Genomic DNA, 22,434 nt, shown 5'->3' with positions numbered 1-22,434 from the left:
TGCACTTTGTTTCTTCTTCATTCTAAAACAAATTCTTAAATGTGATACTAATAATCCAAAAGCAGTACAGTAAACATAACCCAAACAACTAATGGCAATATATCGGTAAATACATTTCAGAACTACGTGGCTGCTAAGCTTAAAACTGCAGACATGAAATAGCTCTGGCAAGAGAGCAGCCTCCAACAATATCATAGTTTTTAAACTCAACTTTGTTTGGCAATGTCTTAGAAATATGTACCAGATAACAAATAGTGGTCTAAATTTTGCACTGGCTTACAAAATCACTGCAGGGAATGGTGGGGGTGTGGGTATGAGTCACAGAAGTGTTTGGTACATAGGTATGACACAGTTATCTCAGCAGCTTGTTTCAATAGTCTGCCATCCATGTGTTCTGTAACAATACATAGCCAGCTGACATACTCATAAAGAACAGACAATTTGCGACATATATCATTAGAAGTTAATGCCCAAATTCCCTTTAAAATGTGGAGAACTGCAGCTGAATAGATGAAGAACAAAGCCTTTGCTTCAGCTCAAAGCAGCCTGCATCCCTAGGAGAAGAGGCATCTCCTAAGCAAGTTGTTACACAGCTCCCAGCTCCATCACAGCTTCAAGTTATCAATACCGAGGACATCAGGTGTGTAGAGTGTATGTAGGAGAGGAAACAGAGCAACAGCTTGCTATGAGATTGATATGAGCTTGTAACCAGCATGGCTACGTACCATGGCTAAATGCTGGTTTGGGATAAAGGAACCACCTAATAGTCTGCAGTTGCAACAGCACAACAAGGCCTGGTCTCAAGGCACAGCCACGTCTTCTCCCAGGGCTCCTCAGTCACTCCACACCTGACTGTGTGAACAGGACTCCACTTCTGCCAGCATGGAGTTAGAAAATCACCTTCTACCTGCTTCAGTATCACCAACAACTCACAGCAGCTGCTCACACAGTGGATCTCAGTGAGTCCTACACTAACTTAAATCACAACTTCATTCCACATATGCAGGTTGGTTCAAGGTACACTGCAATGATAGCTCTGTCACAGAGCCATGAAGTATTCCTATCTGCTTGCTCCTGATCTTCTACACTACTGCTGCCTCCTCAGTGATAAATACTCACTTAAGTTTCTCCACAGGACACCCACACAATGCACATCTGATATAAAAGTTGGTAATTATAGTCTTGTAAGAAATATTTCAGGATGCTCTGACAACTTCCTCTAACTGAACAGTGCACATGTGCACTTTTTGCCTCCTTTCTTCTTCTAAAGTGGAGCAATTTTAAAAGGGAAATGCAATTCACTGCCACCCGCAGCTGAATCCCCCGGCGAGCTCCACATAAATGGGTAATTGCACATAGTTCTCTTCCACATTAAACTTCTCCCCTCTCCAGCTTCAGTGACAACCCTCAGACACAGCGAGAGCAAGATGAGTGTCTGACACTGCCATCTTATTACTATTTGCAGCAGCTGCACACTTTAGAGAAAAACAGTTTACTCTGCTGCAAAAGTGGAAGCAAATAAACGACCACAAGCTTATAAAACCAACATAAATTGAGTTAGTCTGGATATAATCGACCATTTATTGAAATGATCCATCAGAGACCACACTCGGATGGCAGTGCTGCTTAAACCTGTAATACTCCAGTTGCCTGCTGAGCAAGAACACATAATGTAACCCAGGAAGCTGATGTCCTCTGCTACAACAGGAAAGGGCTGTAAGAGTGGGCAACATAGTTGAGGACACGGTGCAAGAGACTGACTATTGGGGTAAAATTAGATAAGTCGAGTAAAGCTAAACTCTCCCACTGAAGAGAACAGCCAGCAAACAATGCAAACAGTGAGGGAGGATACATTCCCTTTCTGTTGTGCTGCAGTGTGTTTCTAAAGACGATCTAAAAGCCATCAAGAGGACCAATGCTCAAATTAGTAGTAACACAGCCCTCATATGTGCAAACAGTCAATAGATCACGGATGTATTTTCCTCCTTTTGGACCTTCACTTGCTACTGTGAATGTTCAAATATCTTTTCTGTGCTTGCAGTGGTTGACATGAACCTAAGCCAAGGACCGGTCTGGGCCTACTGGAGTTCATGGGGCTTCAAATCTGGGAGTCTGGCTCAAATCCATCTTTATACAATAGCAGCAGCCTGCTGGAAATTTGTTCCTTCATGGATAAGCACTGCATGCTAGGCTTCATAGCCTGATTATCAAACACAGTCTGTTCTCTATTAGTCTTTCAGTTCTTTTTTTTGGTGGAATCAAAGCTCCACAGACATCTACACCTAATTCTATCACAAATGCTTTCCCTGCTGGATTTCTAGTTCCTAAGAATCCCACAGCCTGTAATTAGAAAGAAAGGCCTGTTATGTGAGAGTATTCTTCTGCAAATGAGTTCTGCACAAGTAGTTTTGTAAATGTCTGTCACAAAAATGATCATATGGTATCCAGCTCCAGGACTGGAGTTTGCAGCAAGGAAATATCCCTCTTCAGCAACAAAAAGCTGCAAGCATTTACCTTCAAATATTTTGGCATCATGCACACAAGAAAAACGATTGCTGAAGTTCACAATACAATCTTCCATCTTCCAGTAAGTCATGAGAGTAGACAGACTGATGTCTTGCATGGAGTCTCATAGTAATCCGAACTAATGTATGGAGTCTCACCTTGCCCTCAACACAACAGCCTTCAACAAGCCAGCAAACTCATGCTGTAAGAGCATCCAACTTGCTCTTTGCAGGACAAAGACATTTCATAATTAATCTCTGCCACTGGATTGTCTGCATGCTTCATTCCAGGCAAAATAAAATGAAGGATAAACTAAGTTTGGTTTGGACAAAATAACAAAAGGTACCTTTGTGCTCATCAAAAATACTCCACAGGCTACTCAGGGAAGACAAACACAACACAGGAATACTGCACAAAAAAAATCCTTACAAAAACTGAAAACATCTTTATCTTACCATGAAAACGGAAAAAGCAAGAAGAGAACGGAACAAGAGAAAATTATTACAAACAAAAGAAAACTGATGGTCAAAGTACTGAGGCTTCTGAACACAGATCCAAACGTAAGCTGAAATGTCAGAAAATGAAAGACTTATTCTGTGCTGATGCTGTCTATCAGTACATGAAGATTCCAGAAAGTAGCAGCAGAGATAAGCTCTTAACTAAATCTACCAGCTGCCAGCCCATCACACAGAAGCCCAACCTTGCAAATGAACAGATACGAGATGCTGGCCACTGCTTTGGACAAGTAATCAAGGTCCAGAAGATCAACTCCTCCTCTCTGTTAGCAGTATGCACATATTCACCAACTACTGCTGAACACTCAGCTTTACACCAAGTGAGGCACCAGCTGGAAGAACTCTTCTTGAAAACAATTCATTAAGAAGCTGAGACAGCCTAAAATTGAGCTATTTGTATTAAATTACTCTTGGTAAGCTCATGACAGAGCAAACCAACTATTCTGTATTAATTCAACAATTGAAAGAAAAAAAAGCTTTAAGAATTTATACCATTATAATGGTAAGGAACACAATTGTATCTCATATCTAATGCATCTCAGCAAGTGTTTTAAGCTCTATTAAGTTTAATAAATAAGCTTCTACCCTGTGGATCTCAACATAAAAAAATAAAATCACAGCTGACCTATGAATACGTTAGAATCAAAACTGGCTCTCCCTCCAGGGAATCATGTTCATAAAACCCAGAGGTGGCTCACAACATACAAATAAAACAAAACGCACGCAGACTGAGAGGAAATGCCACAGCTCAGACACTCACTGCTGGTCACCCAAGTACCCTCCAAGAAGGGAGCATCCCTTCAGCAGCTCGACACACAGATAGGGACAATGCTCACAGCATTCCTCTCACTCACATCAGAGGCATCTCACAGGCAGTGCCTGCTAATCTGGTGTTTATTTTAACACTACTACTTCATATTCACTGAACATTTAATCACCTTTTAAACCTGCGACAGAAACACCAATTCTTCACAGCTTTTAAAATACACAGAGAAGCCACAAAGAATGCACGGTTCTAGAATAAAGAGCTTGATGAGGTTGTTTATACAAAACGTTTGCTAACTCGTGATGCTTAACTCATTCACCAAAACGCCCTGCCACAAACAACCCAAACAACCCCGGCCTGCAGGCAGAGCCATTCCCCAGCACACTCACTTTCTCCTGAATCAGACACAGCACAGCCACGTGGAACTGCTGCCAGGATTGTAATGACACAGAACAGATGAGTTCATAGCAGACTGGAGGCTCTTCTCTTCCAGACTTCAGATTTATGCATTATAAGTACTGTTTAAATTCACACATGGAAAGTAGCTGAGGGTCTGGGTGGACCCAGCTGGTCTGACTGTGCAGGTGATGGGAACTGACGACAGGACACTTCACCCTACCTGCACAACTGTACACCAGTACTGTTGTTTCTCACTCTGCTGCTAACAGGACTTCCTGCCCTGGTGCAACTTCTGCTGGGATCTCCAGGCATCCAACAGGCCCAATGCAAAGCAGCTTTAATCATCACGTTTTACTGAAAAGGAGCATGAGAGCAGGAGGCAGAGGTGGATGGAGGAAATACACACTGGTTCCAGTCCCCCCTCATGTCTCCAATAGGATTGGCAGCTAAGTGGAACAGGGCATGGAGAAGGCATAGTGTAGCCAGGACTGTGGAACAAGAGTGTACTGGGCAAAGCCAGATGAGGCACAACCACCACAGCAGTGTTTCCAGCTCTTGAAAATCCCCAGGTACACAGAAAAGGTGTGCGTGGAGTCTTGTAGTTGGAGATGCAGAGGAACAAGCTGCAGGTCTTTTGTCCCATCTGACATTTAACATGGAAAACAGGGCACATTTGGAGATCATGTGTAGGCATTCAGCTGGAATGAGGCTCAACAGAGCTGTGTGGGCAAGCTCGCACAGTATGCCATGCAAAATAACCACAGACATCTAGAAGAACAGAACCACAGGGATGATGATATACCAGCATCCCTTGAGAACACCACATAAAGTGATAAATCAGCCAGCCCTACGCAGCCTGGATCAAAGTCAGGGACCACACAGGGCCTCCCAGCTGTCATTATCCTGCACTTGTATCAACCAAGCAGCTTGTGGGATGGGCAAGGATAAAATGCAGTTGCACTTGCTCTGAAGACGACAGAGTCGCAAGAGAACATTTCCACTTGCCTGCAGTCATCCAGCAGCAGGAAGTGCAGGGCCTGAGCTCACATAAGCAATATGAGTTCTCAACACACTGTAGATGTAGGTAATTCTCAATTACATAATCTACAGTGATTCTCCAGAATTCCATACCATCTCACGATGACTACGTGCTTATCGGGGCAAAATGAGCTTAAATGAGAAATGTACATGGCCACACTTCCAAGAGAAGACTACAGGCTGGGTGGCTGATTTATCTGGTTTTATATCCAGTGATAACCTCTTGGTGTAGCAGTATGGAATTTGAAATGAATTACCTAAATAAGGAAAATATATTTCACGTATATCAAATACTCCACGTTCATGATGCTATTTAGAAGCAGGAAATGCTCTCCATTGCTCAATTTTTCCCTCTGCACTCATGAAAAAAATTCCTGAACTACCTATCCCTTAATGATGGATAATGTTCCACATATATTTATAAACCATCAAAGCTCATTCTTCTCACTGGCCCAGCTTCTCAGGAGGGCTATTTGAGCCTCTCTAGTGGTATTAAGGTTTACATCATCTAATTGCTAAAGGCGTTGTATAAGCATTAGAGTCAAGTTATGACATTCTTACAATAGAATGAAGAACGGATCCAATCAGCAGCAATCAAAGTCAAAGAAAAGAAAAAAAGTAGTAGTAGTAATGCAATTGAAATGTAACTATTTTTAGTTAAAATCCATCTGTCTCCTACTTACTAATTGGAGACACTGACCAGGCCAAGGGACTTTGAAAAGCCTTCTCCCTGTCTCCCCTGTTTTCTCCACACTCCTCATTTTTTAATAAGAAACACCTCACATTACACAGCTGTTTGCCTAATACAACTTGTTCTTATAAAAGCTCACAAGGCCAAAAGGTCTCTGCTGTGCTTGACTAAGCAGTCTGCATCATGTAATTCTCCACAGTGTTGGGCAAATATGCATCCTTTTAATCAAATTATAAAGGAATCTATGTGGGCTTTCAAGCCATGCTGTTGAATTAGTTTTCAGAGACCATTTGAAGGGACAGCGTTAGAGATCACATGCAGGTTTCTCTGTTGGTGGACCTGGAAAACTGGAGAAAAACAAAACAAAACAAGCTAATAATTCAAAGCACATGTTGAAGGTTAAGTTATAACATAAGCAGTGCAAAAACATTTTAATGACTAAGTGCATCTGGAACTCTTGACAACAGTTATCTTATGTATGGGAAACATTCAGCGTGCAAAATAGAATGGCTTCTGCAAGGCCATACAGATGTGTGAGCTGTCCCTTAGACATCTCTATTTCTAGCACCTTCCCTGTAAACTGGGATGGTGATTCTCCAATTTCCATCCTTGTACTGTCCTTTTAAACTTGCTTAGCAGAGTCCTTACATTATTATAGGGTTGGGAATGGTCTTACACAGCTGTGCTCTGATCTTTGTAGGTACTTTGAGACAAGTAAGTATCACCAAGTTCATGGCTCCATGATCTGGGCAGCTGCACCAACACCTCTTTGACAGCTATCAAATATATTTGAAGGAAATGGAGAAAATTTTAGGCCTGCCAATGACCCAAGATACAAAGCTCCCCAAAAGACAGAGCAGACTTTCTACATCTAGAAAAAGAATCAAAAACACCACTACCAGTTACTCCAACCCTTAGCAGAGGCATCCAAACTAACAACGTAATTTATTCTTTTACCATTCACAGCTGCACAATAAATAAATACACAAAGCTTGTAAGTAGCTTTTAAATTAAACAATTTGTTTCACTCGAATGCTCAGCAGAAAGCCCTACTGAAATACACTGCCAAAACAGCTTCAGCTTCTTGCATTCTGAATGACTTGTACTTCATTAGCAAAGTAAAATAACCGGAATATATGCCGTATTAGTAAAAATTAGTATCATCTAGTTCTAAACTTAGGATATGGGGAGTTCCACAAGTCAGTGACATATGAAAGAACAGTCACCCAGTCCAACCATCAAACCATCCCCACCACCATGCCCACTAAACCACGTCCCTCAGAGCCAAATCTCATAGCTTTTGAATACTTCCAGGGACAGTGATTTCACCACCTCCCTGGGAATCAAAGCACAGAAAGCTGCCAGTGGGCCTCGTCACTGTGCTAGCTGTGTGCCAATATATGGAAGAATTTCCCTCCCCATGGCAGGACAGTGAAGGGCAAGTGATGCCATGGCCCCAGCAAGCTGGTGGGAAAGGGAAAAGAACATGCAAGTCCAACCACTGCTGTCCCTCTGTTATGAAGTAGGAGAGCTCGAGGTAAGAGGGAAAGATGCCAGCAGTGTGGGGAAGGTGGTTACTCTCTGCTTAAAGCTTGGGGTGGAAGACTCTTCGAGGTTCTGCTCCTCTCTAAGCTAGGACTCATCACACAACAATAATATATTCTAGTGCTTTGCATTAGCACAGCAGACAAATTAGACTGAAGGAAAAGCTGGTTCTCCACAGGGCAGACATTAAGGACAGTACCATACCCTTCCAGCATGTGGTGAGTGTCCACTGAGGCATCCAAGTGGGCTGCAAGAGACACTCAGATTGCATTAGTGGCAACGTGCTAACCAAAGAAGTTTTTGGCGAGATATTTGTAAAACACTTGTCTTTTTCAAAAGCAGAAATATCGCTAACTCCATATATTTCATCATAACAAAACAGAGCAGGCTGAATAAATATTTGAACATTCAAAAGGAAACCAAAAACCTTAAAACCCAACAACTGAAAATGATCCGGTCAAACATCTGTGATAACAGACCAAAGTACATGGCAGTTTTGAAGCGAGAAACTCATGGTGAGGACTACAGAGAAATAAAAACCACAAAACCCACTTGGACATGCATGCCCGAGCACCTGAAAATCAACCCTGAAAGTATTTCCTACTGCTATTCAGGTGTAATAAGTCTGTCTTGGAATGCTAGTCCAAAGCTGCTTCCTTATTTGTATAGTAGAAACAGGCACTAACTGCTTTAAATGACCACTAAAATTAGCAAAAATTCAATTTACTACCACCAGTCTTTCCTCCAGCACTATCCACCCAATCTGAGTGCCTCAGCAGCAGGGAGACCACTGGGTCACTGTATATGTGTAGGAGTTGCTTTATGAACTGCTCTGTGCATAGCTGGCTTCTCCCAGCATTTGGGATTTCTTTTCTTCCCTCCTGAAACAGCCTCAGAGACCAAAGCAAAACAAAATGCTCTTGGAATAAGTTAGTGAGATTAAATGTACCATACATTTAAAATACAATCATATGAAAGTAACTATTTTTGAGTGCTGACTTGGTTCTTCCATTTCTGCGGTACTGTCTACTGTGTCAAAGGGTACAAATGGCCCTTGAAGTCCTTTCCTTATCACATGATCAACACACCAAAAAAACCCAAATTCCTGCTTTACCCCTATAAGACCACACAACCACAGGAACTGCTCACAGCCACAAACGAAGGACGGATTTGTTCCATTCACTTCAACTGAAAAACATGGCAATCCACTGGAAAGGAAACATGAAGTTTCACACAACTACCGTTACGTACAGGATGTTTAAAACTTTCCTCGTCTTCCTAATGGATGTCATCATGTTTACAGGTACAGACAAACTTCATTTACCCACTAAGCTGGCAAACTGCAGTAGATCAAATCAAACATCAACAGAAGAGAAGCTGGCAATACAGCAAGAGGCACTGGGCATCACTCCTAGCCACATCCATGGGATATTCAAGACGTACATGCCATACACGCAGAGCATGCTTGTTTCCTGCTCCTAAGCATCTACCATACTAAGTCATTTGCCTGCTATCAGCTTGGGAATGGGGAAGCAAACAGTAATTTCCTTCATCCCATATGTAAACATCAGATGAACTAAAGACTAAAGCCCAAAGTCCACTCATTCCTGTGCATGACACTGCCCAAGTTCCATCACTGGCTGGCAAACTGACCTTCTTGCTACCAGAACAAACAGTCCACAAAGCTGTGAGCAGATGTTTTTCTGTGGAAAAATGGCACAGCAGTGGGCTGGCATGGATGGAAAGTCTTACATCTGAAACATCCTCTCTTCATTCTCCGCAATGCCGGTGGGACCACACAACTCCACTGAAAAACAGGTATCACGTGGAGATTTGGTAGCTGCCTGCAACGAGCAGAATTGTTGCCAGAATTATCCTTTTCTACAGTAAAACCAGTCTCAGATGTGAAATACTCAGTTCATGTGAATCAGTCATACATTCTATACACGACGATGGTGGTACGTTCCAAGAACTCACATACTGAAAAAGCAGATAGACAACGTGAGAGCTTTTTTCCCCCACATTTCTGTTTCCTACCCCTGCAGGTGCAGTAATTCTGGCACAGCCCTCTCAGGCTTCCACCCTTCCATGGAATAAAGTGGGTGTGTGGGGGTGTGGGTGGGCGGGTGGAAAATCCCATTAAAATGTGAGGCATCAAGGTTCAAGCAGTCCTGCAGAGAAAAACAACTTCAGGACATCTCACGCCACGTACATGGAAACTTCTCTTCCACCTATCTGCTGTCGTGTACGTTATTTACTCGATGGCCATTTCTCTTCCCCCTGCTGGTTGTTACATTTCAAGGACATTAAGTGAAAACATCTGATGGTGGAACCACTGTTTTATCCCAGAATAAGAGACACGTGTCGTTATTAATGCCCTCTAAACACAAAACAGAAAATAATACAGCTCGTTCTCTACCTGTCCAGAGGCTTGCGGTCTTACTAGGTCAGTCACGCTGTGCTAAGACATTAAGATTGGAAGTACTGCGATCTGGTTTTAATTCTCTGTACTCTGCCTTCCTAAGCTGCTGGGATGGGCACGTTTCAGAGGCAGATGGTTGTTTAGAGTTCATGCACTTAAGAGAAATCACAGAAGTAAAAATAAATAAGTAAATAAAATGCTGCCAGTTGAAACAGCCCTCTACACGCAGAGTGCCCTTCTGATGCATAAATCTCTGACAAATGTATTCTTCAGAAGCAAAGCCCGAAGAATAAATTCCCAAACAAGTTTTACTACCACTCTTCATTTTTGTCAAGTGTCTCAATGAGGACACATTTATCTGAACAAAAAGGGTTTTTTTTTTCCTTTTTCAAGGAGCGTTAACAGCTCCGGTTGGAAAAACATCCATTTTTGGCAAGTCTCTTAATTTCCACAAAGCACAGAAATATGACAGGGAAAATGTGTCAGAACACAGAGTTTATTTTTTGGTATACAATTTTGGGCACTGATACCTCTATAGATAGTTTGTAAATAAACAGGTTGACCTAATTTTCCAAAATGGATTTGGAGAAGCTCTTTGATTTGCTAACACGTTGCAGAAGCCATCCCAGACATCATATGTTTTGATAACGCATTACTTTCTCATTAATCATGAGTTTTACTGTCACTGTTGATAATGACATTTAAGGCATAATGACATTCTGTCTGCCAGAGCTGACTTTCTGGGCATGCTTCAAGTGAATTTTTGAATCCCTTGAAAGAATTCTGCACGCAAAGCCAAGTAAGGATTTCATCCAACTCTTCTTTGTCTCATCTGGATTTTCACTAATTTGAATGGGAGTTCCAAATATTGCCTATGCATCAAAGTCATGTTTGCATTCATAGGCTACCAGTGTGCATGGAAAGAAATCTCATAAAAGACCAAGTGGAAATCAGATTTGGAAGGTTGATGTGGAGGTACAAAACAACTCAGAGCACAAAAAAATACCTGTGCTGGATTTCAGGAAATGCACCTGTTGTAAAGAGAAGTTCCTCCTAATCTTGTCTCCCACGTGGATATTTACCATTTATTGAGCATTTCCCATCTGTTCAGTGCTCTTCGCTTTGCTTCTCCACTGGTCTCTAGCACTGCCCTCTTTTGAGTTAAACACTGTTTTTCTCTTGTGTTTCTGTTTTTTATTTACAGACAATTTGACTCCTACCTACACCATCAGGTTTTTGTGGCTCTATGTACAAACTGGGCTTAGTAACAAGCTTTGCAGCTGTCAGAAAACTGCATTTGCTGAAACCACCACTAGGAGACTAGGCATTACTTGAAGGTTCTAGAGACAGGTTCCTCAATCCAATCCTCTGTTCAACTAATTTGGACTCATGCTTCCATGGTACTCATGAATCATTGCAAAGTGTCACAAAACGGTCTTTTCTTCTAAAATAATACCTATCAGCTCAACTTTTGCTGTCGTCAGTCACCATTTCCATCATAAAACTCTACTTTTTTGTACTTATAAATTACAGCAATGAAATATCGTGCCAAGACTAAACTTGGCATACAAGTCCTGTCCAGAAGTAACCTCAGTCATTTTCAGTTAACAACTGAACTGACTTATTCCCTTTTAGATCACTTGAAAGCTGTGGAGGTTCTGGTTTTCATTGTCACAGGTACACAGTTTCAGCACCACTTTGCTATGCAGTTTGCAAAGACTGCTGAACATGAGTGTCCTGAGCAGGCCTTCTGTAGTATTTCCTCAGACAGTTTTGGGGGAATAAATGTAATGGAGGTATTTTTCACAAGTTGTCCTTCTTACTACTTTAAGGTCTATTTTCCACACCATTGGAGACATGTTTTTGCAGCAGTTTAGGGGTTCCTGCTTGCATTGGGACTCTACTATGCTGTGCATTACTCACTCAGTTCACAACCTCCAGTCCTGAACCTGCATCCTTACCCCAACATCCATCAGTTTCATCATCAGTGCATCCTGAGAACAAAGATGCCTTTGTGAATGGATCCTACTGTTGTTTTTATCTTGTGTATGTTTATAAAGTGATTTGCTTTTCCCAGCTGCAGATTTCCAGGAACAAAAAGGGAAAATACATTATTACTTGGAATATCTACACCATTCTGATTAATCACATCCATAACGCAAACAAGCTTCCCGGGAAGACCATTTGTTGCTGTCAAGTCTCAGCTGCTGTCTTTTCTAGAGCATTTCAAACCATTCACACACACACACACACACACACACACACACACACACACACACACCACAGTTCAGCTTTCCCATTGCTACAATGTGTTAGCAATTAATGTACAATAAACAAGAAGACAATTGTTCCGTTTCCAGGGAATAAAATCTCCACAGGAATAAAATGGAATAGAAACTATCCATCCTTCTCCATATCCCGAGCGTTAAAAATAGAGAAAGCAATTAACTCCACAAACACACCATGGTTTCAAGTCCACAGTTAAACAGCCACTTCAGTTTGGCATAGGCTTTTACTGCTCCCGAAGTCCTGTTCTCTCCTGATCCAAAACTATTCCCTGCTTCTCCTCTGTGCTAGCACAGAGTTCAAACAACCCCATGATAAGGCAAGCCAAAGAGCTCTCAACTACAAACAAGGGGCTGGTTTTTTTTGCTTAGGTTAGCTTTCAGCTGGGTCGCCCTCTTTATCTGGTACTACAGTGAGTCATGGCAAACACCAAAATATTAGTGGGTGAAATGAGGTGAGCATTGCATAAGCTGGTACGACTGCCAAAGAGACGCTCATGCAACCACAGTCCCAGTCTTATTCTCGAGGGTAGAAATGTGAGAGGAAAACTGCTTTCTCCATCAGCTTTTCTCTCTCTTCCCTCTGGCAATGGCAGCCTCACAAGTTCTTGGGGTCTGGAGCATCTTATGCACGACATGATTGCTAGGAAGTACTGGGAAAACTCCAGAAATGCACTGACAGTGACCAGCACTGATAATAAATACAATCAGAGGACACTGCTCTGATCCTGGTGCAAATGAAGGCTCTCCTTTGTTGTTGTCATTACTTCCTCAGTCTGAGGGCTCAAGGAGGAAAGCCACTGTGTTGAGAAAACAGACCCTGAGAAGGTGAGGAAGAAAATAAAATTACAAATCTTAGCACTTCATTGCTCTGTCACCTGAAAATCCCTTCTTTTAAGTAGCCCCTGTATTCAACTGCCAGAGGCCACTAAACAGTGTGGTTTTTCTTGCTGCCTGTGGTGAACTCCACTTTGGGAAGGAAAATAAACAAGTAAATAAAGAAAGAAATAAAACTTACGGCTGGCTGCCTTGCAGTTTACAGCTCCTTCAAGTCTGCATTGGCCTTTGTTCTTCATGAAACATAACTTTTGAAAGCCTAGAGAGACTTCGGGCTGCCCAAGCGGTTTGGTGAACACTGACTTAGAGGAAGTGCATTTGCCTACTTGACTTGCTTCTAAAAAATCACTGAAGCACTCATTATTTCTGTCCACTACAATTTATTCCTATCTGTTACAACGCTGTTATGGCTTGTGTCACAGGAAGGAAAGCAGAACTGGTTGAAAAGACTCTGGAATGACCTTGATCTCAAAAAGGCATCTCAAGGAGTGAGTGATGCTCCTGACATCCTACTGCATGCTATTTAAAACAAAACTGATGCTTAGATAACAGTCCATAAAGAGAAGCGCTGCTCTTGTTTAATGGTACTTCCCAGGGTCAAGAATTGCAGTGCACAAATAACCACAGTAACTTTGCACAGGAACACTTGCACCGTGTCTCTGTACCATTAGGACAAATTGTGAACTGTTCTTACCTGCATTTGCTTGCTGGGATTCTACTATGCTGTGTATTACTCACTCACTTACGGTAGTTACACATACTCACCAGTTCCTAAAAAATATCCTTCTACACCCAGCTGGACTTCACACCTTTAAGACTGCAGTTAAGCAGGCCACCCTGGCTCTAAACTGGCTGCTTCTCTCACACTGGGAAAATTTTTGCTGCCCCTGTGCTGTTGATTTATGAGACTTCTGTGGCAATCTGACAACAAGACTCAGACAGGAAAAAAAGGATTTAGCCCTACAAATACCATTATTTGAACTTCCCTTTCCAGTGGCTAAAGATGAGCTCAGCGTAAAAAGAAAAGAAAAATGAAAGAAGCACAGACTTGGACTTTCAGAACTGCTCAGCATTTGTCTTGCCCTGCTCTAGTTCATGCAGGTTAATTCCACTAACCATGAGAGCACTTCTGGAAGTCTAAATGCAAGTGTTCAACTAGGTTCTGAAGTACGTACTTCTCTAGGAAAATACTATGTGAGTTATAATGAGTTACATACTATATAGTAAAAGCAGTGACTGTTCTCCTGCAAATCTCCCATACACGTTTTAAGGTGGTACAGAACTCAGCTGTTTTGTTCTGCACAGGTTCCCCTAATCATTTGGTTGGTTTTGATCCATCTGGATTTTTACCACAGAATTTTGCTTTGAGTTTTCAATATGAATAGAGGAACGCTCTGCCAAAACCACATCATATTCAAACCACAGGAAACCATGAATTTGGCACTGTTTTAACATGGAAGCTGTAAACAGTGTGCAGGTTCACTCAAAACTGGTTCACTGTCCTTTGAGTTATGAAACACAACAAAACTTCCAGCAAACTAGGTCAGAAGTCTGAACTACTAAAGCAAGGAGAAATTATGTGTCTTTAATATTGATCAGGATTTGGTTCCGTGTAATGTTCTCCTAGCTACAGTTGTTGTTTTCTTTTTTCTTTTAGCTAGAAACACATTACATGGAAGAATAAAAAGGGACACTGAGCTTTCCCCTTTCTGATTTTGAGTTAAAATAGATTTAGTTACTTCTGATTGCTCTGACATATGTATATTCTATTAAAGACAGGATAGTTCCCTGTTGGCAGCCTCAAACATGAATAACTGTAAAAGCCAGAATTACACTACAAGCATGGTTTAGTTTTCTGTGTTAAATAACACACTGTCAACTGCAGCTAACTTACGCCACTGCTACAGGAGCAGAACTCTCGTTTAAAATCCACACCAGATTTTCAGCTGCCAAACACTGGATTTTTTTTTTCCAGGATTCCCGTTAGCAAACCACAAGGAGCTTTTATGAAAATGGAAAAGTCTCAAGGATGATTTTTGCCTTCAAAATAAACACTGTCATAAAGAGATACATACTTGTAAAGAAGTCACAAGTTCACAGAGGATGAAGGGAAAACAATCTAGATTTCCAGACGATGCCTGTAAACAATTCAGTTTCCAAACCTACCCAAGCCAGAAGCTTGAAGGTAGAGCTACACGAAAGTGATCTTACTCAAGTCGAACAAAATGCAGTAATACAAAAGGTGACTTATATTACTTCAATGCCTGCAAGAAAAAGGCATTCTAGTCTATGTGAACTCAATTTTTTAGAGATTTGTAAAACAGTTGTTTGAGTGCCAGAAAACCTCAGCAGGGATCCGTAATACAATGAACCATACTTTGGACGTATCTGACCTGTCATAGAGTTTTCAGATGTACACAGCTGCTCCCGTAGCTTTTCCACATCGTCTGGGTGAACCTGTTCATATAATGTGCTGCCAAACCATTCAGACTGCGGCTGGTTGAGCACAGGAGTCACTGAGTCCGATACGTAGATGACTCTCCCAGTCTCAGCTGCAACCACAAACAGGAACCCATCTGCAGCCTCCAGGATAAGATGTTTCAGTTCCTTCCAAAGAAGAGATTTGATTAGAAGGACAGCATGAAAAGAGAATTAAATAACACATCTGCCAGTGGCAAAGAACACTATTTTTTAGTGACTTTAGTAGATGATCAGAACACCGGGAGAAGCTTTCTTTGTAGTGTTGTAATAACAGCACATTCAAGTTTGCATCAAGACATAAATTGACCTTAGTAACAAACAAGATTTTGTTTTCCTTTGTTGTCTTTCATCACTTTAGGAAAATTAAGTAAAACTTGCTGTGTGTTGCATGATTGGTATCTAGAATTTAAAAGAAAAAGTTATTTAAGAGTATTAAGGAAATGAAAAGTTGTAACTCATATGGCAACTTCATCCTTTAATTGCGTGTCCTGGGTAATTTAATTGGAATGATATGAACAAACCCTTTTCTCTGTTTTTGTGGATTTTTTTTCCCCCTCAGGATAAGTTGTTTGTAAATTAAACAGTCACTGGATGAAAGACAGAAAATGTAACATGGACAAGGATGGGAATCCCCAGCCTCCTCTCCCATTAGGATGTTTGAGCACAAGGAAGTTGTATCATTTCTTGCTTTCCTTTTCCAACCTGTCCTTCGCCTTCAGACACCTACTTGGACTGGACACCCAATAGCTTGAACTGCATATACAAACAGCTGTTTGCATGCATCACGTGGACATGCTACCTTTGGTTAACAAAGCTAGAGAACTTCTCGTGTGACAAGATGACAACTATTACCCCAATTCACAGAAAACAAGCTTCACAGCCCTTGCTTAGTGGCTACAGTGAATGAAAGGACTCGGTAAGACAGAGCAATGAGTTACTGCGTCTGGAACTCAGACAGAGCTTTGGACAATCCAAACCCCAATTCAGGTAAGACAGTGAGCAAGTGGCACATACTACCTGGTAAGGTATAACCTATATATAACCTGATGAATTCTGCTAAGGCCCCAAAGAATGAATAACCCATCTCAAGAGATACTTAACAGAATGAAGATTACTGCTGGCTTCAACTTTTTCACCAGAAAGAAAGCACACTAATTCTGAACATCTTACTAAGTAAAAAAACTCACTGTTGCACTATACAGAGGATAATGAGATCTGCTTTGAATATATGATTAACAAAGCTTAAAATAAATTATGTCATTCTGCAGGGCTCAAAAAACAAGCTGCAATGTTAAGTAATCAAGGTGTCCCTACCAAAAAGCAGCTGAATGGCACAGCACCTCCAGAAGCACATTTTAGGAAAGCCAAAACAAGTAGAGATATGAATACTGAGAAGTCAGCAGCAGCTGCTGTTTCTCTAAGAGAAAAAAAAGCATTGCCTCTAGCCATAACTTACATGTGTAAGTACTTAAATTGTTCAGACCACAAAAATGTGCATTACACCCACAGGACTTCACAAACAGTGAAGACAGTAGGAATTTCCAGTGCATTCAGTCAAACACAGTTTTTCTTCAAGAACTGGGTGCACCTTCCCTCCTGCACTAAAAATGCAACCAGTAAAGTACCCCAGATGTTACAGATGGGATTCATCACAGCCCAGTTCAGCTGTCTAGAACCTGAACAAGCACAAACAAGAACAGACATTTGTGAAAAGATCTACCTGTTCTGTAAGAAACGATGGCTTGTAAGCTCCATCAGTAGATTTGTTCCCAGTGCCCCTCATTGATTTCATGTGTGAAACAGCCATCCGAAGGATTGTCAGCTTGTCGGGCTTACGAGCCAACGCGCTACAAGTGGGCACCATGTCAGACAGCTCTGTGATGTACTGCGTCATCTTATTTCTTCTGCGTCTCTCAATTTCACTGTGATTCTCCCTGATCATTCAGAGAAACACCAACAGAAAAGCAGACATAATCAGTGTGAGATTTCCAAATGGAGGTAAGAGATTACAATACTTTGCATTTGTTTTGTAGTTATCACATCAGGAGAGTGAAGTGCTTTACAAAACTGAGCACTATTATCTCTCAGTTTATAGCCAGAAAATCCAGGCCACAGAAGACTGATTTGCCTATAGCTGTGGAAAGAACTCAAATTTCTACTCTGCTTGTTTCTGGCCTTAATCTCTTAACGTGTTTAGTTTCCTCTGGCTTAAGGACAACTAATGGAAGTACAAAGATATGAATTACACTTGCCAACTCCTGCCAAAGTCCCAAATTAGCTGAAGGAGTGATGCACCACACACCATCCAGTCCCTGCTCAAGGTGCTGGCTATGCTCATAGGAGGCCTCCTTTAGAGGAAAGCTCTTACCAGCGACTGGATCGTGCCTCACTATGAAGGGGAAAAAAAAACAACCCTGTGTCCCAGCTGAAAACACCCACTTAATGACAAAGATCTCCATGTCCTCTAATGCTGTGTGCCAAGTCCAGCCTCCCAGTACAAGGCCTCACGCTTGCAAGGAGATACTGCAGGATCAGACTGTAGGAACGGGACCAAATACGGTGTAACACTACATTAAATAAATAAGTACATACATAAAATAAATACAGAAGACAGCAAGTAAACATCTGGCTCCTCAGACATAGGTCAGAATTGATGACAAGAACAAACTAACACAGCAGGGAAGTAACCGTGACAGCACTCGATGCTGCCCTGCTACGGGCTGAGCTCCGATGTTCTCATCCTTTATAGAAAACACATGACTGAGTTAGTGAGCCAACTCTGAGAATTCTCAAAACTGACAGTCACCAAAGCCTGCCAGAAGTGAAGATCTTAGAGTTCAGTTTTCTCTTACAGTAAATCACCACTGTCTGATCACCAGCACATATAACTGTGAGAGATGGTCTAAAGAGACCTAGAATACTTCAGTGCCTAGCACTTGTTTTTCACATACTGTACCTGTCAGATGGCAGCTAAATACAAGTATACAACAGGTATGTGATGCTTCAGATGTCAAAGCAGCATCTTCCACTGATTTCAATGAGCTCTGCTTGGCATTTTCTTGTGGGATCGCTGGCTGATCCAACAAGATGTGAAAGGTGATAACATGGAGAGTCCACCAGCACTGATCAGTATAACAACACAACTTTAAAAGAAATACCAGCATTTTTTGAAATTGAATGTTATGAAGAACGATCGTGAAAGGTTCGTCACATTTTGCAATAAGTTCAATAGTAAAGCCTTTTCTTAAAATGAGAAGAAAAATCCAAGTTGTAGTATGCTGCTTTCTGAAATAAAGGGAGTGCATGGGCTTGCCCTACATCACTGCATGTACCCTCCTTCCTGCACATAGAGGTGTTACATGCAAGAGGCAGGGTCTCCAGAAATGCTATGTGTTAGGGCTGCATGCAGTTACTGTTCCTACTGATGCCTATGCTACTACACCATGAAATCAAGGACTACATCATGAAATCAAGGAATGTATGCCTGCAGTGAGAAGCCACTGCGTTTTAGTAAATAACAAGCAGTCCTTTGGATAAGGTCACTATTGACTGAGCTATTTATTATAACTTAATAATGAAACTTTCCACTCCAAAGGGCTGATATGCAGCCTTTGCACGGTCTGTACATCCGTGGGAGAGAACAAAGCCTGTGAGAGCCAGACTGCACACAAAAGCAGAACATCCTGTGTGACAGTGTGTGTACATACGAGCACGTGTGTACAACTCAGCATGTATATGCAGATAAATACAGACAGAAGGAAGAAAAATGCATTTTTACGTAATGAAAGCTTGATCTAAGTTCAGCATTTTCACAGAAATGGTAACTGAGAGACAAAAGAGACAAAAAACACAAATATTCAACACGTATTTCACGTTTACATATGTATATCCCCTTATCTGCCACTAAATTATCTTGATACTCCTAATCATCAAACACAACTACTGTAAAGTGTAAACACACAGCAAAAGAAGAAAAAATGCGAATATTCAATGGTCCATTTTATTTATGATCATAAAAAACAACAGCATGTTAATCAATTGGCTTTGAAAGGGATCAACCAAAACTCTGAACGTTTCCTGAAATGAGCTCAAACTTAAACTCCTAAAAGACAGATTGTGCTCCTTTTCCACAAGGGCCTGCCCATGGAACCCTGGCATTCGTAAACATGCGCACGATATGGTGTCCTAATCCTGCAACTTCTAACTTTGTTTTTGCACGGAAGTTTTGGAGGAACATTACATTCTAGGGGACTGTGGGAGATGATCCAAACCCACCTAAGTCCGAGGTTTGTACTTCTGACTTCAAGAATGTTTAGATCAGCCAACCCTTCCTACTTTTGATCAGTCTGAAGGGCATCATAGGAAACAAAATTGGGAGGAAATCGTTATTTTCTTTCTTTGTACCTGGCTATCCTTTCTGTGTCAGCAGTACTTTGATCACCTTTCCGCCTAGAAACAAAATAACCAGCTCTCTAAGCTAAGGCACACATACTGAGATGCTTTGGATATGACCATTCCCTCCTTTTCTCTCAGCAGGAGACCCCTCAGGAACATGCCTACCTTGCAAACTTTTCCTTATCACCAGATATTTGATCACCATCATACCTAGAAACGAAAGACAGTAAGTAAGTTCACAAGGGTTATGCACTTATGAAAGTCAACACGCAGCAGAAAGCAAAGAGGTTCACAACTGCGAACTACTACAAAAAAAAAAACAGCAAGAAAAATGAGGACATGAAAATGATAAAGCAAAGAAACCACAGAGTTTAATGGAACTTCCAAGCCATGCCAATTCAAAAACTTCCTTTGTACATTTAAAAAACAGTTGAAGATACATTTCATTGGATTTATGCAAACACTAACATACACTCATCGCCTGGGAAACTTCACAACCAGCACCATTACAGAAAGCACCACCGAGCTTCTATCAACAGCAGCCCATGAAATATTCATTGCTATGTTGGAAGTGGAAGAGCATTATCTTTTCCAGATTGCAACCACAACTCAGCAGAGGGCACTGATGGTCTACAGATAACATGGCAGGGCAGAGAGACACACACTGAAGTGCAACGCATTATACAGAGGTGCCTTCAGAAAAGAAGCTCTAGTAGGTATCTACACTGTACCACTTGTTGGAAAGACTGGCAAAAGCTGGGCAGGCATGAAACTGCTGGGTACATAGAAGTGAAATTATAACTGGCTGAGATCCCTAAAAGTAAACAGACACCTCATTCCTTTCTGAATTAACACAAGTCTGATGCCCAAACAGATACTTGCAGCAAATCAATGCCAACTTTATGGAGGACATCCAGATCCACGGGACTTCAGCCCCATGTGATTAAACTTTCATTCTTTCTGATTTGTTGACCTGGAGACAGGCAGCAATGCAACATTCCACTAAAACAAAATAACATGTTCCTCGTTTCCCTGTCCTATGAAAGGCATAAAAGCCTTTGAAATCAATTTTGCTAAAGCGGTTACAAAATGACATATTTTTGCACCTTGAAAAACACCTTTGGATAAGTCAAAACTCTCGTTACAAAACAGAAAATGTAGGTTTTTGAACACACAAAAATAAAACAAAATAAGCAAATGGCTTTTCTAGAACTGAGAGTATTACTGCTCAACAGCAAAGTCAGATTTTGTATTAGAATTAAGCCTTTCTAAAACAATGTAATTTACTACTAAAGAGAGCCTATGGAGCTTCCACATTTTACCTGGTAACTAAAGATGGTAAGAAAGCATCTTTTCTGTTCTAAAATACTAATAATCTTTCTTTTCACAAATGAGTTGAAAGTAATTTTAAGCAGTCAAAACATGCAAAATCTTCTATGAGACTAATTTTCCTTCCTCATTAAATCTCATTCGTGCTCTCATGCAAAAGCTTAAGTGAGACCTGAGCCACACTCCTTCCTACATTACATTCAGCAGTAGCACCCTCGAAATGTTCAAGTGAAAACGTCACTTTCTTCCACTTAACTCTGCCCAGAGAACATACTGTGCTCTACAAAGTTTAAACAAAAAGACAGATTCAATGAGGAAATGCCATATGCCATCAGGTGAGAAGTACATGCGTCTTCATGTGCCCACGACAAACCATGCAAATACCTGAGCTGGCTGCGAACTCTCTGAGAAGCAAGCTGTGTTAACCCACGTGGAGCACCACACTAACACCACTATCTACACAGCTGCCCTAGCTTGGGGTTTGCTTGATCATCCTTATCTGGCTGGCTGCTCAAGATGCTGCTGTCTCCGCTACTCTTTTCTCCCTTCCAACCCCACAGCTGACCTCTTTGAGTGCATGCTTCCCATGGTACTCCACCTCGGCACTGTTCTGTCGTACCCTCTCTACAAGTAGAACCAACTGGGATTTCGACAGCATTTAAGTTTTAAAAATCCCATTTTGATCTAGCATCTAAAACCAGAGATGTAGCACAGCACATCGTACTTCTCCAAAAAGAATTATGGAAATACTGGCTGTCCCTCCCAAATTTTCAAAGGCTGAAGCCAGGGTGGAGCCAGGTAAGTGTGTAGCACTGTGTGTAGAAACCCTGACAATTCTGCAGGCATAAATTAGGCTTTATTAGTCACAAATCTTATACCATCAGCAGGCACCTTCTAGAAGGTGTTAGGACTAGCCCTCAGACCATCAGTTTTAGTACCATAGACTGGAACATGCGCTCAGTAAATGATAACAGCTGAACATGAGTGCTGCTGGCTTCATCTACAAGGTTATTCTATGGTGCTACAACACATCTTAAGCACACTTTTCTGTCAGACTGGCTAGGATGATAATGTTAAAACCCTATAGTGACAGCTGTGTTTGAATATGTCTGCAGCTATCTAGTTGCAATTACAAGTTGAGTGATCAGTAGTTATCTGTAGGCCTCAAAGCACCTATTCCAAGAGTAGCCACTTGGTTTCTGATGAAAAAATGCAGATAATGTGAT

The 22,434-nt window shown here is 41.4% G+C and overlaps 1 protein-coding gene across 5 annotated transcripts in view; it reads right to left on the bottom strand.

Annotated features, from left to right (window-relative positions):
- ARNT2 (aryl hydrocarbon receptor nuclear translocator 2) overlaps positions 1-22,434 on the bottom strand; it is an 82,484-nt gene that overhangs the window by 38,697 nt on the left and 21,353 nt on the right. For 3 of the 5 annotated variants that reach the window (XM_072345913.1, XM_072345910.1, XM_072345911.1), the window contains exons 4-6: positions 20,045-20,089; positions 17,205-17,418; positions 15,397-15,610 (exon numbers count right to left, since the gene is read on the bottom strand). In XM_072345913.1, coding sequence (XP_072202014.1) covers positions 15,397-15,610; positions 17,205-17,418; positions 20,045-20,089 — 473 coding nt within the window. The remainder of the gene's footprint in view (positions 1-15,396; positions 15,611-17,204; positions 17,419-20,044; positions 20,090-22,434) is intronic. The other 2 variants (XM_072345909.1, XM_072345912.1) reach the window with 1 other exon arrangement.

Source organism: Excalfactoria chinensis, chromosome 10, assembly GCF_039878825.1.
Source record: "Excalfactoria chinensis isolate bCotChi1 chromosome 10, bCotChi1.hap2, whole genome shotgun sequence".
Classification (NCBI taxonomy): domain Eukaryota; kingdom Metazoa; phylum Chordata; class Aves; order Galliformes; family Phasianidae; genus Excalfactoria; species Excalfactoria chinensis.
Note: the sequence above shows the minus strand (reverse complement) of the source record. Positions and strands in the feature narration are given on the sequence as shown.